This window comes from Taurulus bubalis, assembly GCF_910589615.1.
Source record: "Taurulus bubalis genome assembly, chromosome: 4".
In the NCBI taxonomy this organism is placed as follows: Eukaryota; Metazoa; Chordata; class Actinopteri; order Perciformes; family Cottidae; genus Taurulus; species Taurulus bubalis.
This window is the reverse complement of record NC_136592.1, coordinates 3,485,320-3,503,325: the sequence shown is the minus strand read 5'-3', so window position 1 is coordinate 3,503,325 and position 18,006 is coordinate 3,485,320. Positions and strand designations below refer to the sequence as shown.

The window sequence follows — 18,006 nt, the reverse complement described above, 5'->3', positions numbered from 1 at the left end:
AAAACAAACCAAAATGAAATAGTAACGAGGCTATTTTTAAAATGTAGCGAGTAGAAAGTACAGATATTTGCGTGAAAATGTAAGGAGTAGAAGTAAAAAGTCGTCTGAAAAATAAATACTCCAGTAAAGTATAGATACCCAAAATGTCTACTTAAGTAAAGTAACGAAGTATTTGTACTTCGTTACTTGACACCTCTGGTTAATAGTCTCTTTATATTCAGTTTTTCAATGCATTTTTTCCCTGATACCTTATAATGGAGCCGTGCATGGTGGATTGAATTGTCGCTAATCTGTTTTTCTGATTCGCCTTGAGCGCTCGGCAGAGCTGGTGTATTGATGGAGGTCCTTGCGCACATTTCCTGCAAAGCTCATAGAGCCGGTCGGATAAAGGACGCCACTTCTGCTACATTTGGCGTGAAAGTGATGGCTAATTGCTCCCGTGTTAAAAGAATAGGGACATCCGATAAGAGTTGTAAGGAGACGTGTCATCAGGTTATATACATTTACTTAGTCAAAACTTTTAATTAGACAAACTCTTTTCTGAAGTGTTTTCTTTGTGCATTAGGGCTTAACGTTTGCTCTGAGTGACAAGCCTCAAATACCTGTTTACTCATCTCATGACCTTCAACAACACTTAAACCTTTAAGTGGGCTGTACATTTCAAGAAGAACATGGCCATCAGTCCATCACTTTACTTTCCCTGCTGCGTTGCAATGAGTGTGTGAGTACGGGCAACTGTGGCTCGGTGGAGAGCAGGGTCGTCCTTTAGTCAGAGGATCGGCGGTGCGATCCCCGGCTCCGCTAGTCCATGTCGATGTGTCCTTGGGCTAGACACTACACTCCAAATGGCTCCTGTAGCTGTGCCTGTGGTGTGTGAATGTGTGTGTGAGTGTTAGTTACTCTTGATGGGCAGGTGGAACCTTAGCCCCTCCCATCAGCGTGTGAATGGGTGAATGATGACGTAGTGGTGTGAAAGGGTTTTAGTTCGCAAGTAAACAGCTGATCCTTGGTGAAAACATCTGTTGAACAAGCACGGACACTAATTAAATTGGATCAATGTACTTGTAAGCGTGCTTTTCTAGTCTTCCGACCACTCAAAGCGCTTTGACACTACATGACATTATTGAGCTATTCCCACTCTGATGGGAGGAGCTAAGGCTCCACCTGCCCATCAGGAGTCACTGACATTCAGACACCTTAGGCACAGCTAAGGGAGCACTTTGGGGTTTAGTGTCTTGCCCAAGGACACATCGACATGGACTCTCTCATTTGCCACCGCTACCTTCACTCAAGCACAGCGCGCTCACACTCGGCTCATTGCACTTTTTTTACAAACAAACTAAAACAGAAAAAAAAATAACTTTATGTATTCTAAACTTATGTTTGTGTACATTTCTCTGCTGGCTGAGACACAAGAAGAACCAAGTGTTGGATTAAATTAGATTAGAAAACTTTATTAATCCCTAGTGGGGAAACTCATTTGCCACCAGAAGCTCCGACAGACAACAACAGACTCGTACAGAAAACAATAGACACAGTCCACAATGCATAACAGACAAAAACACATCCCAAAGAAAAAATGACACCAGAAGATGTCATAATGAAACATGATTGACATCATTAAAGTGTTTAAAAAGAAAATCTAACTGCTGCTGGAACAAAAGCCCCTCTGAGTGGTTCAGTCGAACACGGAGGCTTCCTGAGTCCATTAAAAACAAAGTGTGATGGATGACCTTCAAAAGAAACAACCTTTTAACTCGGCCCTTGTTCCCTTTTCTTCAGTGACCTCGAGGGAGTCCGGTATAAAGTAGCTCCTCGTGGTAACATCCTAAAAGTAACGATCTCTTCCTGAATGCCAACGTAGGAAAGGGAGGCTCGCAATATTCAACCTCTCCACTAATTGCCACTAAATCTCACACAATGTGCCTTGAAATTGATAATTCCCCAATGTAGCGTGACATCATGAACTACTTTCGGTGTCACAATAGACTCGAAAAAACAATCTCCTGAGTGAAAGTCTTGTGTTTTACTCTTTTGGGACTTCCTTGCTCTTTACACTCGTTCAACTTTCAGTTGCTCCACATACTATATCACTTGCTTAGCACATTGCTTGTTGTATTATGTTAACAGAATGCAAAAAACTCAACAAAAAAAATAATAACAACTTCCACATTTAAGTGCAGAAAAGTACGATGACACCGTTTTGTTTTCCTTTTCAAATGAAGCACTCAGTTCAGCCGCCCTCTCCATCTCAATAGTTACTGTCTCTTATACACTGTATTAACACAATGTACAGGTTTCATGCACACTGTTGATATTTCAGAGCAACACTTGGCATTGCGTTGTAAAATGTGAAGCATGTCTGGTACAGGCGGGATCGGATTTTATTTTTTTTCCGACCAAATCAACCACACAGAGGGTTGAATGCTCATCTTGATTGGCACAGCTATGTAGAGATGATTGCCGATCGAGTTATAGTTCCTGACTCTGTCTTTCTGCCCCACAGGTACCCCGGTTACCCGGGTGACGGCAACAGATGCCGACGACCCGGTGTACGGGAACAGCGCTAGACTGGTCTACAGCATCCTGGAGGGACAGCCGTATTTCTCCGTCGAGCCCAACTCCGGTGAGTGCGGCGCCGAGTGCTTGTTGCTGTTTCACAGTTACGGGATGAATCTGTTCCTCTGCACATCTAATGAGAAGACCAAGCAGCACACACATTGGTGAGCACGTTGGACCCAGTAGTGCGGGATTGGCCAAGTTCAAGTATCAGTGTAAACAGCGTGATGAACACAGAGGTCCAACCTGCCTTGGACAAAGGGGACACAAGAGGAGGACACCTGCGCGGGACGGTCACAGCTCTTTGTGCTGTTCCTCATTGTTTGCCCGACAAAAGCCCGACGAAGATCTCCGCGCGATCCAAACGTTGCTTCATTAAATTTAATGGGAGCTGTTAATACAGCGCGCGCACATCCTTTGTCTGCTTCCAACCAATAGAGAGCATAATGTATGACAGGATGTCATGAATGAAGGCCACGCCCACAGCGGGACAAAAAGGAAAAGAAACAGGCTTAACACAGAGAGAGAGAGAGAGGGAGAGAGAGAGAGAGAGAGACGGTGATTACATCTCAGGATTATTTCAGTGTCTTTCTTCTCGGCGGGGCCCGGCACACCGGGCCAGAACCTCTCAGTGTTTAAACATTGTCCTTTTTCATCGCCTGTTCGACTTTAGATAAATGAGCTACAAAGTCACCCCGGGTCAAGTGGTGGGCTCGGCTGTTTCTTTTTTTTTCCTTTCCTAAAAAGTACAGAACGTCATTACACTTCGATTGTGACCAATCCATGACGGGATAATTAAATATCTTAATTAACAAAGTAGCCTCTGCTGCGTAAAAAGGCCTGTTGTTAATGTGCAGAAGGTTCCTGCTGCCTGCTGATGGCTACTATGTAATGACCGGTATGAAAACACATGGAAGGTGTATTGGTTTAGGGAAAGGTCTTTTGTAAGGATTGTGTGTGCGCCTGGGAAGAAATGCTCACTGAATAAAATACAAATATGATTGACTGCCATGTAGATGTTACTGTGTAAACTGTGACATCTAAAAATGAGATGAAACAACAGCAAGACATCTACATCACATGAATATACATGCACATATCTGCTGTAATATTTCCAGTTCTAATACAAAAGTATTTGGTGTCCGTGCTGCACGGATGTCAAAAAAAAGAAAAGAAAAATGAGAAAGAGACAGATGTGACTGAGGGAGGGTGCTTTTAATGTGCAGGTGAGCTGCCCACAGGTGCAACAGGTTGTAAAGGCTCCAGCAGGCGGAGATGCAGCAGCTTGGCCCTCTAGAGGCGGCCTCTCTCTGCCGCTGTGCGTTCATACATTTTCTGAGAGGACAATAAAGGGAATTACAGTTCAAAAAAAACACTTAATAGTGAAGAAGCAGACCACATGGCAACCATGCTAACAAGTGCGTTACTCACCGTATGAGCGTCTGTATCACCTCTTGTCTTGCAAGCCCTTTGGGGCGCAGAAGACGCGTTACAAGGGAGCTGACGATGTTGGTTATGGCTTTTAAAAGTTGTGTAGCAACAACAACAACAGGACCGCAGGTAGCGCAGCCCATCTGTTTCGGTGAAACGCTGGTGGATGGCGGCCGCACGAGGATGCTGTTAACTCAGGCTCCCCGGGCCCCGCGTCCCCCGTCCCTCTACAGCTGCACACTTATTGTCTCCAAACATGAACGGCATGCTGGGACAAGGGACGTGAAATAACGCAGGGAAAAGAGTGTCGATGTGCGCGAATAAGTAGAAAACACACAGCCGATGGGGAACAGAAATGAGAACCCATAACGTGTACGCGGCTCCCATTAAATGTAATAAGGTAATGCTTCGATCGCGCCGGGATCTTCGCCGGGCTTCACAGTGATGGAAAGCATTATGTGCAACACATTGTTGCTCCTGATCTGGATAATACGATCCCCCTGGGCCGGCTGAATGAGACTGATACACGTGCAGCCTTTCACAGGAAGTAAAGGCCACGCGGGTAGGCGGGTGGGGACAATAGTGAGCCTTTATCAGCGGGACACATCCATACAAACACAATGGCTCCTCCATTATGCGCTTCCTGCTTTGGGCGGGTCAACTGATCATCAGCGGCACGGTTCAACAACGTGTTGCATGAAATACAATATTAAAACCGCCGAATTATGAGATTCATACGGGCATCACTGAGTTGCGTGATTCCATTAGCTGATTGGTCGCCCCTTAATGCTAAATGGGCCAGTACTCATATGCTGTAACATCATTGCGTTATGCATTCAAAATAATGATGATAATAATGACTTCTTCCTTTCACAAGGCAGACTCCTCAGCAGCGTCATCGTGCATAAAGTTATCTCCAAACAGTTTCCAGATTGGATCTTTAATTGCTTTTCCAGCTGACTTTTCAACATGTGTCTGTAAGCAATATGATTAAATAATGGTGAAATGACATTAATAAGAAATGAGATGGAAATCGACTGCTCACAATTTTGGGGGAAACGGCGCACAATAAACAAGCTCCGAGAAAGAGACTCTCCAAATTTATGTGCATAATCAGGGCCGCCGCTCACGTGGAGATCGGGCTCGCCGCCGCCGCCGCCATCCAGAACGCATCTGCAGCCGGGACGCGGCTCCGGGACACGCGCTGAACGGACAATTTATGGATTAGCATCCGCGCTCGCTGTAATTGCGCAGCACATGCAGATGGCTCATTCAAGTGAGCCAGATGTTTTAATGAATGTTGATGAAAAATAAAAGGTAAGGGGAAAACAACCATTAGAATGCGTTTGACACTCACGACGCCACGTTGGAAATGAAAAGCATTCAATAAATAAATAAACACCATGCCCCAATTCATCACTTGGTTAATGGTCGGTGAAGGAAGAAAGGAAGAAGAAAAAAAAAAGTTGAGGCAAATATCTATGGAAATGAGTGTTTGTCTATCCTCCCTTTTCAGTGATTAGGAATTAATTTGAATAATTAACGATGATCAACAGAGATGAGAGTGTTGCTTCGAGCATGATGACTGAAATGTGTGTGTGTCTGTGTGTAAGTGTGTGTGTGTGTGTGTGTGTGTGTAAGTGTGTGTGTGTGTGTGTGCGTGTGCGTGGAGGAGGGAGTTTGACTGACTTGTTTGTGTTGCTCTTTTTCTTTATGGGTGCATTTTGTTTTCCCGACCAGGAGAGAGGTGGGCCTCTACCTCGTTACTCCTTAGACCAGTCACAAGACACCGCATGCAGAGTTTAAGTGTTGCTTTCGCACGCTAATCATGCACCCATATAGGTTTGATAGTTTCTTTAGAAAGAGCAAACACTAGAATAAGCTAGGAGAAAAATAGGGCATTTTGTTGGTTAACAATTTGAAAAAGGTTGAAAATGGCGATCGCTTTCTTCTTTTGAGGATGAATTGATGTTCGCTCTCTCCGTCCTTCTGAGGCCTTGTTGTGCGTCCTGTGCAAACTCACAAGGACGAGGAGGCGATGCACTAGAGCTGTACGTGTGTTTCACATTCACAGTGCTTAAGAAGAAAAGTACACCTCAAGGTTCTCTGGATTTACTGCTTGAAACTGAGCACTTGGCCCACTGCCTATTGCAGTTTTCTACTAAATAATACTATGAGGATTATTATTATTTTAATTGTATTATGGGTAGTATGAGTAGTAGCAGTAAAATAGATGCAATAAAAACTGTCCTTGTGTAAACCCTTTGTTATTATTTTGAATAAAATGGTTCAATCTGATGTTTAGTAATTTATCCATAACTATATTATATGGTTTAATATACCTGTTATTTCGTTAGTTTTTATAAGAGGCCTGACTGGAAGATTGACCTCTTTGAGGTCTAATTTACCCGGAGCATACAGTGACTAATATATATATATATATATATATATATATATATATATATATATATATGCCCCAATATATATATATATATATATATATATATATATATATATATATATATATATATATATATATATATATTAGTCACATATATATATATATATTAGTCACTGTATGTCAATGTATCTGTATATATATGATTAACACAATATTGTTTTCAGTATTCAAGTTCAGAGGAGGAAGGAAAAGCAAAAAAATATATATTTAAAGTACAAAAAAAGGTAACGTTATTTTAACGGGTCTGTGTGACCCGATGAAGTAGATCCAATGTCGACAAAACTCAAAGGTCAAAATTAAGACATTTCCCTTGGTGGTTGCAGAAGAACTATAAAACACAAGGTTGAGACAAACTATTGAAGTAAGATATTGGCCTGGGAGTCACACTGTGACTCTTGATTTCTGCTCCAAATTGATTGCTGTGCTGAACCCACTGTCCCCAAATGCACCATATTTTGTCAAAAACAGTGTTCAGTCGTTACTGTGAAGATGTTCACAATTTATAGAGCAATTGAAATGATTATCATGGCAACATGTACCGCTTGTGGTGGATGTAAAACAACGTTCAGTGAATAGCCATGTTTCCATTCACGTATTACTACGTGCATTCTAAAGTTTTGCATTAGAAAAGCTGCATGGAAACATCAGAATTCGTTAAAACTTCCTAAATCGTGCACTAAATAGGATATGGAATGCATAATTAGTTGTGCCGTTGTTCCTGCTGTCTCCCTGGATATTCTTCTCGTCTCTGGACAGCATGAAACAATACTAGATGACATGAAAGAACTAAATAAAACCTCCCCATTTTATTCTCCTACATGGGTTTGTTTCCCACCTCTACTCTTCTTCATGGACTACTGTCTTAGTGCCGACCTCTAACGAAACATTGCTGTAGTTTAGAGTCATTTGAATTTATTTTTTCCAAAAGTAAGATCAAAATGTGCATGGAAATTGCATCAAAACAGAGCAAAAAAAAAGCCTATTCATGTATTATTGCTCCTTCCTTCAATGCAATCCTTTTAATGAGTCAACAGATATTTTCTTTAAAATACCCAACCCGTGGTCAGATCATCGGTGTTGTGTGTGACCTCCAAAAGAAAAAACGACCCTGAAATTGTGCTACATCCTGTCGGAAAAAATCTATCAGAAGAATTATAAATGCGGGCCCAGACAACATCCTTACCCCCTCCCACGGTTTCATCACAGCTAAGCATATTCTCATTGTCTGAGGCAGTTCAGGACCAAGGCAGGGTGTCATGCCAAAGCCTGGCTTTTATGAGGGGTTTTATATTCATTTGATGATCCTGCGGGCCTCTGTTTCCTGAGTGGATTATCCGTATACGCCGGCGCTGAGCCCTTTTTATATTCAGTGCTGTGGCAGAGTCAATAAGGTCCATTCTGCATACAATATTCAAGATTATACAAGACAGACAGCATAATTCACACTCCATCAGAATACAAATGACTGCAGACGGCAGAACAACACATTCAAAGACAAACAGCTGATTCTCAGTGCTGGGCATGTCTCAGTCATGACCACCTCGCCATGCTCGCTCGCACAGACTGTGATTAAACCTGCAGGGATTTTATTTTTCTTCCCCTCTGCCTCATATGGAGTCCTCGTTCTGTAAAGTCACGGTCCAAAGAAATGCAACCTACAGACCGAGGAGTGAGGCGGGCGTGACGGTCGCGGCGTGCCTCGCTTTTTTTCTCGCGTGAGCGTCATTAAAATGATGCGCACAGTATATCAGTCGTGTTTATAATTGCATTTATGTGTTCCCACCTCCTCCAGCGACCATAAAGATTGCTCTCCATGGGATGGATCGGGAGATGAGAGAGGAGTACCTGGTGGTCATTCAGGCTAAGGACATGGGAGGACACATGGGCGGCTTGTCTGGGACCACGACCGTCACCGTCACGCTGACGGACATCAACGACAATCCACCCAAGTTCTCTAAAAGTACGTAACTTCACGACCTTGAACGTCCCAAATCGAATTGGAGTGGGAGGAACAAATTACTGCTGCTCTGAAGGAGCATTTCTCTGTTTGGGCCTAATTGGGAGAAATGAATGCGATTTTGTAAATTTCATTAAACAGGCTGCTCAGAAACTTATTCAAACTGCCGTAAAGTCTAATGATGATGCAGTGCCGTAATATGCTTCCGTGCTTTTTGTTTAATTCGATCAGCATTTCTCGAAAACCAAAGAGCCGTGTCTGTTCCTCCGCAGGTTTGTACGAGTTTGTGATCCCAGAAGATCTACCGATCGGGAAAATGGGCGGCAAGGTGAAAGCCAACGACAGAGACATCGGAGAGAATTCAAAGTCGACGTACAGCATCATCGAGGGAGACGACCAAGGCATGTTTGAGATCGCCACGGATTCGCAGACACAAGAGGGGATTCTTCGCCTGAAAAAGGTAAGAAACTGAACACAGCGGCTGTGGGTTGACTGTAACACTCACTAATGTTAGCCACACAAGTAGTATGTTTAGGCCATGGGCAGCGGCTGGTTTCACATCTTCCATTACATGTGGCACTTAATGTACTGAAACCAGTCGTAGAGAACACCGTGTTTGGCTGGAAGAGCTGCGGGAATGGAAGACATTTAGTTTTGCTGTCACTAATATTGGGAGGCGGGCTCCCAGTTGCACAGTTGGACACCTCGATGAAGCAATCACAGTGTACGCATCACGTGACAGCTGCTAATGCAGAACTGTGTGGGGAAAGCACTCACTCGAATTTGCAACTTCACCCTATTATTAGAGTTTGCAGGACACGTTGTACGTGCACACGTTGTACGTGCACACGTTGTACGTGCACATGTGTTTCTGTAATGTGCAGCCTGGTTATGATGAGACCGAGAGTCCTGGACATTAAAAAGAAAGCTAAAAAAAGTTAAAACTGGATGGCGCATTTAGTTGTTTAGTTTGGTGTTTCGAATATTTTGTCCACCCCATTGACGAACAAGAGTGGGGTAGAATATTAGAAACACATTTCAATATAATGCAGTCATGTACAACATCTCCAGTAACGACGACCTCATTAATACGCATAGAGTTAAAGGAACATCTCCCTGAAATATCAACTAAAGATACCATTATAATGTTCCTGCAAACCACGTCTCTTGTCCATATCAACAGTTCTATCTACATGTAAATCATTTTTATCGTGTTTTGAGTTGTCACAATGCTTTTGCTGTTTACAAAAAGGCATTCTCAATGACGTTTATGTTTTGGCAACACAACTACTTGGTGAGGTGAAGTTAAAGATTATGGTTTGGATTAAATAAATATGATGCTTTCAGATTCACACAGGACACAAACACCTGGGTGAAAGTCTTGCGTGTGACTTAACCCTCCACCTATATCCTCTTCAGAGACCCTTTAACCTGGCCGTCCCCTCCAAACGTAATCGACAATCATGAAATCTGAATGTACATTCTGAGACCAGGCTGTGGGTTGCATTTAATTGTATAGCTGTACCAAAAAAGCTGCCAGGAACTGTTTGAAGTAGGCCTAATAAAAATAAAAAAATACATAATTATAATATATATTTCTTTATATATAGAGCAGTGATTTATATTGCAATAATTATCGATGCATGTCCTCAAATTAATTCATAGATTCCCGGGCTAAGGCCCTGCTGCTACAGCTAATTTCTGAAAGAAACACAGCAAAAGTTGTGTAGAAAAATGTGTTTTTAATTGTAACTGATGAGCTAACATGAGGCCAGAGTGCTTTTCTTAGTCTGCACCACTTCTGGGGAAATTCTGTTTGTGAGAGAAGTCTTTACTAACAATTAAAACATTACATATTTAGACACCCGGGCCTGCGCGTAGAGTACCGTGAAGGCTTAAGGACCATTTTGCTTTTTTTTCTCCTTCCATTAAAACAAGACATGATTTTAGCTTGAAGTAAACTTTTCTCGCTTGACTTTCTGTGTGTGCGGACACAATCATCACATTTTCACATTACAGCCTTGCCCGTTTAGCTGTAGCTCAGCTAAAGGCAAATTGTTACACATTGTAAATTGGCCGAGCCCTCGTTCTAACATTAGTTCAATTCAGTTTCACTGCATCACCATCACCATAAGGAGCAGATGGACGACACCTAAAGTTGTATGTTGTTGTGTTGTTGTGATGCTAACACATCCACATGTGAGAGCTGCACTCTTCTCCCGCTGGCCCCGAAAGCAATGTCAGCGAAGCAGTTGCTGGTTAATTGCCTTGCTTACGGGAGCATTAGTACTAGCGGTCCCTAAAAGAAAGTACAGCGCTCATTAAATTTGTTCAAGACGTTCCCCCGAGTGTACGGTCCTGAGGAAAAACAAGCTAGCGACATCCCTGTCACAAAAACCAAATCTCTAACCTTGAGGCAAACACATTAGCGTTTAATGGCATGGAGCATCAATAACGTTGTATTCATTAGCTAGTTTTGAAGTGCGGCCGCGGCACATGGAACACGGATCCGAGGATCTTAGTGATTTCCACACAATTCCACCGTGTGACACGTTTCTAGATGTGCCTCAGATGTTTCTAGAATGCGTATTTCCTGCAGGATAAAAGCTGTAGAGGTTTGACTCTGGATATCATTGCTTGCATGTAGACATTTAGAGCACCCGTTCTATGTTTTCTCTCCATACCAAAGGAAGTGTGTGGAATTTCCATTTGAAAACGGCTACTGTGACGCCGCATCTCAAGGACATCTGTGGAAGATCGACCGGAGGGTTGAGCGCGTGGTATCAAAGGAACCAACGGCGTCCGTATATTTATGCGTTCTACATTCTGAGCCTATAGACGCTCCACTCGCTAGGGGATGTTTGCATATTGAATCACATGTGATTGATGGATGGGCGTTCGTAGGTCTCGAGTCATGCTTGGTTCAGTGTGCGGAGGGAAAGGCTGTGCTATCACTCACAATGTGGACCGGCATTGTGTTGTGATGTAAAATGACATTACCCCAAGGACATGTGGTGTGACTTTGTCAGAGTGTGAACAATGCACTGCGTGGGTGGCGGGGTGTAGAGGAGCTCAGGCCGGGACCGCGATTCACCGCCGCTAAAGAAAACATGAGCGCGGGAGAAGCAACTGGACGCAAAGTCGTAAAAATCTCCAACTGTTGACAAAGCAAATGTCAAATGTGTTCGTCTTTTAGGAAACCTCTACTTCCACGTCCCACGGAGGGAGGAGGGGCCCCCCGCCCTCGCTGTATCCGGGTCTTCTCAGCTTTCGCTCTTTAGTGATGTGTTTGCACACTTCCTGTTTCTGAGTTGAGATGAGCTCACAGCTTTGGTTCCGTCTCCTCGCCGCTGCTTCTTCTCCACCCAGGGTGACGGGTAAAAGATTTCAGGGTAACCCCGTCTCCTCGTCGGTAGATGTCTAAAGACCAGTGGTTCTCAAACTGTGGGGCGCACCCCTCTAGTGGGGTGCGGCGGTATTACAGGTGGGGTGCGGGCAGGGAGATTGTTTTCATTTCCATGTTTTTTAAGTAAATTTTCTTTAATATATATTTTTATAATCCTTTATTAATCCGAGAGTGAGGAAATTATTCTCTGCATTTTACCCATCCTCACACACATCTGCACTCATTTTGTTTTGTTTGGCACAAGTTATTGTTATTATCTATTATCTGTTATCTAATAGCTATATTATTTAGTGCAAAATAAGTTATTTACAGCCACAATAGACAATTTTTTTGCCAAATATTATAAATTGTTTGCACAGATAGAACTGTATTTGCATTGTTCTAACAAAGGGATTGATCACCTTATTATGTTTTGTCTGATGGAGCAATCTGATTTACTTGAAAGGGATTTCAATTTTCTTTATTCTATTATTTGAAGAAGCACAGACGGATGAGTCACAAAAAGTTATTTCAATACAAATTCAGCATGAATTTTGTTGGGGCGGTGGGGCGCGGACATTTTTCCTCCTCCAATGTGGGGCGTGACAGAAAAAGTTTGAGAACCACTGCTACAGACGGAACGGAGAATTCAAATAATTAAAGATCCTTCGCGGCAAGGTTTAAACATATTGATCCGTCCGCGGCTGGAGAGGCAGGAACCAGGCGAGAGATTCTTCTGCTGTTTTGGGTTTTAAGCTTTTTATCTGCCACCCCCAGGCCTGTTGGGGGATATGCTGAGCTTTCACCCTCGCAGCCAACGCTGAACTTTGAAGTCTCTAAATGGCCTGTGTGTACACTCTGATTCCATGCAGAAAAAAAAATATGACACAGCAGGGACATGGGGGGCGAGGGGTTGTTAACACGGGAGGAACTAGGATATCTCTTTGTTGCTGAGTGTAGCTGTGCCGTCCCTCCGCCTGGAAGCGGAGCCTCACTCAGTTAAGCCCTGCTGGTTACCGGGACCACGTGAGAATGTTAAACCGGCTGTGCAACCTTGACTCCAAAAATCAGCTCAACTGTCTTCCTTTTGCACTCGTGAATCTCTGAACAGTGGTGCGGCGCATCCTAATAAAAATCAATTTTTTTTTGGATTACTCATTCAAAGCGCCGTGTGCGTTTATTGAATTCATTATTTGAACGGGTCAAATATGAGTTGTGTTCTGATTCCACGGGTAGGATATCATACAATATTTAAAAGAGCAGTCCTTTTTCATTTAGTAATTGATGTTGAAAAAGAATGAATCAAACTTAGCTACTAAGCTAATCAGGGAAACTGTTTGCCACTGTGCTTTCTTTAGCCCAAGCGAGTGCATTTGGTGTAATTAAATACGCCGGCATAGTGTGGCTCCCTCCTCTCGCCTCTCGCCTCGCTGTTAGGACACTGGAAACAAATGTAATGAGTTGCTTCTACATGCTGTCAAGTGGGAATAAATATTTTCATAAGGGAGAAGCCAATTTCCCTGGAATTTAATGTGGAATGGTTTGCTAAATTACTTATGTAAATGTGAAAAAGCAGCTCATAAAACTGCTTATTGTTCTATAAACAATTGATCAAATGACTGTAACCATGGACGTATATAGGAAGAGGACGTAGACACCGTGGCGTCACCCGTTGGTTTGTGGGCTGAAGCTTTGAAGCCTTGAGTTCGGCCTTTTGGTCGTCGCCATCTTGGTCTTTGGTCGTCGCCATCTTGTTTTTTTGCAACCAGAAGTGACGCAAGAAGGTGGAGTTAAGTACAGCACGAAAGCTGAATAAGACATGTTTAAGTGACTTTTAACTCTCATGAATTGAAAACACATTATGAAAGTGTAGCGCCGCCATAAAGCATAACATAATTTATGATCTGTTTGACTCCAAATGCAGCATCATCTACTAAATTGAGACATAAACTCATGTTTACTGAGGGAATAAATCAAGAGAGAAGTGACTTCTATCAAATCAAATCTTGGATATTAGAAATAATGCAAGTTAAAGGCACTTCTGTATTGGCAAAACTTTTCAGAACCGGAGATTCATCTGTGTGTAAAGTGAAAGTTGTCGCTCACATTGACACAAAGTCACTCTGAATGTCCTCCTGTTGTCTTCTTTCTTTCATTGAGCTGCCAGAGAGACAGATATGTTACGTTTTTGTCCATGATTAGTGGAGAACAAAACGGAGCTAAAAGGAGCGGTAATGTTGGACTCAAGGCAACACATTCAGTATTTCACTGTTTTTGCTGCTTGATTGAAAAAAGCTTCACCTCTGCTGGACACCAACCAATTAAACCGACATTTGAACTACATTATTCATTATCTCTCCATTTCCATGTAATCATATCGCCCACCATCTCATACAGACTCTTACTCTCCTCTAGTGTATTCAAGTGTAATCCATTGGCTCGAGGTCCAGTGACACCATGTACACTCAGCACAGATGGCAGGATCGGAGAGAGAAAGGGAATGGCGGGGGGTTGGTGTCAGGAACGAGGAGCAGAAGAAAGGGAGGTTAATAATAAAACTCTTCCGAATAGCTTCTTGGAGCGTGGAGGAGTTGGGCTTCAGAGGCTTCAGGGCGCTCGGTCTGCTGCTAGCGCCCTGAAGCCAGGAGTGTAGCTGCTACGTCTCACAGCTAGAGCCGAGACACCCGCTAACCCCCCCGCCTCTGACCTCAGGGACAGCCCCCCCCCCCTCTTTCTTCAACTGAATACATTTCCCGTTTTGTTCGTCTCCCTCCTCTTAGTCCTCCTCTATCTCCCCGAGCCAGCTCCCATCCCCTCAAGCGGCAAGGCCCACTTTTGATTCCCCTATAAATCCCGGTTATGGAGCGTGGAAGTGACTTGATCCCATTATTCTCGTAGCATGAGAGCGACCGGAGGTGATTCTCAATGAAATTGTGACAGTCTGGGGTGTCCTCGGAGATGCCAAGAGACTAAAATTGTGACTCTCTTCTTTCTTTTAAATATTAATGATGAGCCATCTGTAAAGGAAATACTGCATAGCGATTGAAAAACAGCGATTAAACAGACATGTCAGTCAGGGAATGACAAGTCCTGTACAAAATGTTCGCATTTCTCTTTAAAAATCACACCTTTTGTCGATGGTCTTGAATAAGCTGTTCTCATGTCTTTCACGTGAGCTGGTTGCGATAGCTCGTATAAAAGCTCTAATAATCTGGTGCCGCCCAGACCCTTTGCGGGGAGATTTGTCTTCTTTCGGGCCGATAAAGGTAAAATATTTTCAGGTTGTGTAACTCCGTAATTTACATTTATCGCGGCTGTTTCATTTCAATCAAAATAATGATCAAATAAATTCTCTGTGCTGCAATAGATTGATTACATGAACGCTATCCAGCTCCCTCTCGCCAGATTAAAGGCCCTTTTGTGTGTAATGTTCATTTTGTTACAGCCTCCTTTCAACAATTATGATTCATATTTTATGTAGAAAACTGAGACAATTGTTTACAGTCTGCATGCTCACTTAGCTCGGGTCGGCTAGCAGAACGTGTTGCTGTCTTTCTGGATACTAACACTGCCACTTTTAGCCATTTTCTCATCATAGGGGATTTAATTATAAATGCTTATTTTCTCAGAGCAGCATCCGTGAGAATAAATCATGACGTTTCAATTAAAGAAAAAATAAATATGATTTTAGAAGCGGTGAAAGAAAAAAGCAATTCCCGAACAAAAAATTCTGTATTTCAGAAGTACAGATTTACTGTATTTTTAAAACAACAAATACCAAAGTATCACATGTAAAAGTACTAACAACAAGTTTTTATTTTTGTATTGTTGTAGCTGGTTGCAACTTGATTTTGTTCCAATATAGCTAAACCTTCTTAATTATGTTTCTTCCAGACTATAGTCGCAGTTGTAAATATTTTATAATCGTAAATAAAGAAATTGCAAGAAAAGTACTGAGTTAGATTTAGTAGACGTCATGGTGTGGCTTATAAACACCGTCTTGTTGCGTCATAAACTGTTATTCATAGTCTCCAGCCCAGTATTTCATCTTCATAAAATCAGAGGACTCAGCAGACAAAGATTTTTTTTTTATAAAAAGAAAGAGAAGAGTAAGGTCTCCACTACTCCGTAGTAATTACAGTCAAGCTCTAAAAACATTGGATCGCTCATGTTTCTTTTCTGCTTTTTTTAATAACAACGCTCATACACTATATTACTGGATGGAGAAAAAAAGAAAACAATAGCTGTCAGACCAATGGTGAGACGTATAAGCACACTATGTTCCTTTAATATTATGGAGTGGAAGCATACAGTAGCAAAGTAGAGTACAATAACCTATATATTGTTCTGATGTACTTCAATAAAAGTACTTTTCCCCACTGGATTATACACCTGGCATTACACCAGGTTAATACTTCCTCTTCTCTCTTTGCCCTCCAGCCAATCGACTACGAGAGCAAGAGAGCCTACACCCTGAAGGTGGAAGCCACCAACGTCCGCTCCGAGCCCAGCAGCGGGGGGCCCTTCAAGGACACGGCCACAGTGAAGGTCGTGGTGGAGGACTCCGACGAACCGCCCATCTTCTTCAAACCCGTGTACCTCCTGGAAGTAAACGAGAACGCCCCCGTCAACACGGTCATAGGGACGGTCACCGCCAGGGACCCCGACTCTACCGGCAGCCTCGTCAGGTAGGAGGCGGACCTTTAATACTTAACCGAAAACTAACTTGAATGCAAGAAAAAGGGATGAAGAGTATAGGTTAAAAATGGGTCCTTTCAGACTATAATGAGTTGTTTCAATAAAAGGATTGAATGTGAGGCATGCAATTAAAACTGCTCATGCCCGTGACCTCTGGAGACCATGGGGGTGTCTTCCGCAACGAGGAAGCTGCCCAATGATTGCTCTCATTTCCACAGATGTGCGAAAAGAGAAAAAAAGAAAGGAGATTATGAGTTCAAGGCTGCACAACTTTTTGCTCTCAGTGTGTGGCCAGTGCTGCTATATTCTCCTCTTGTGTGACTCACTCTTGGAAATACCACAAGGGCACCTTGAGGATAGGTTATGCAGGCAATTTCTCTCCCTCCATCATGGCATTTCATTAATTCTCCAGCGACTTGCTGACCGCATTCCCGCGACAACACTCAACAGGTTGGGTGTAATTGCATGGCGACCAGGGAGCGCGCTGGTTCCCGTAGATTGGCTGAGGCTGTAGAGCAGCGTGGGTTTTCTCTCCTCCTTTTCTGGTGGCATCCTCATGTTTAGTGATGAGGTTGTCAGGAGGAAGTGAGTCGCTCTGAGGTTGCATGATGTCTTCCCCCTGGTAAAAAGAGAAGTACATTTCATGTGTCATGACTTCTTTTGCCTCTCTGTCCTCATTCCGTGTCACAGGGTTCCTGTGGTTGTGAGCAGGAAATATGTAACAGAAATTAGTAAAAAGTTCCTAAATTCTTTAAATAGCTGCTGATACTATTTGATTAATCAATGAGGTTATAGTTGCATGGTCTTTATTTCGGTGACCGAGCAAAATGATGAAGGAAACATCTCAGGTGTATACATAAATATGAATGAATATATAATATAAATATCTCAAGAAGAATTCTTCTGATTTATGTGCCGGTGGCATCTTCAAATGTCTCCCCAAAAATATTATTATTATTATTATTATTATTATTATTATTATTATTATTATTATTATTATTATTATATTAAAGGCAGTAAATCCTCAGCAGTAAATTATTCTAGATTTTGATTGAAAAATGACTTATTAGAGTTAATCCAGCTGATTAACGTGTTCATTAGCCAACTGATCGCTGCAGCTCTGCATGTGAATGCGCTCTTTTGGTCTTCACAGAACGTGATGAAGGAAACAGAAACAAAATGCTGGCATTTCCCTTTTTGCACACCACGGATACTTTGATTGTCTGTGTTTCTGAACCATAAATACATTTCATCAATACGTTTCATATCAGCCTCCTATCACCCGAGCAGAAACCCACAGTAACACTTGTTTAACGCTGAGAAACGAGTTGTTGGATCCTGGCAACAAAACTACTAAAGTTGCCAAAAAAAGATATTGGTTTGTGTTTAAATAACATCTTAAAGAACAGGCGTGACGGTGTTCTGTAACCCAAACCCAACGTCAACCTTTTGGTTTCACTTTTGGAGACCCAAACAGCGGCCTCCTGGGTGAAAGTCCTGTCTTTATTTAATTTA

The 18,006-nt window shown here is 42.6% G+C and overlaps 1 protein-coding gene across 1 annotated transcript in view; it reads left to right on the top strand.

Moving 5' to 3' along the window:
* Positions 1 to 18,006, top strand: part of cdh8 (cadherin 8) — a gene marked incomplete at both ends in the record, with an annotated part of 93,199 nt that overhangs the window by 59,033 nt on the left and 16,160 nt on the right. The window contains 4 exons of the mRNA XM_079216897.1: positions 2,507 to 2,626; positions 8,244 to 8,411; positions 8,681 to 8,868; positions 16,234 to 16,481. Coding sequence (XP_079073023.1) covers positions 2,507 to 2,626; positions 8,244 to 8,411; positions 8,681 to 8,868; positions 16,234 to 16,481 — 724 coding nt within the window. The remainder of the gene's footprint in view (positions 1 to 2,506; positions 2,627 to 8,243; positions 8,412 to 8,680; positions 8,869 to 16,233; positions 16,482 to 18,006) is intronic.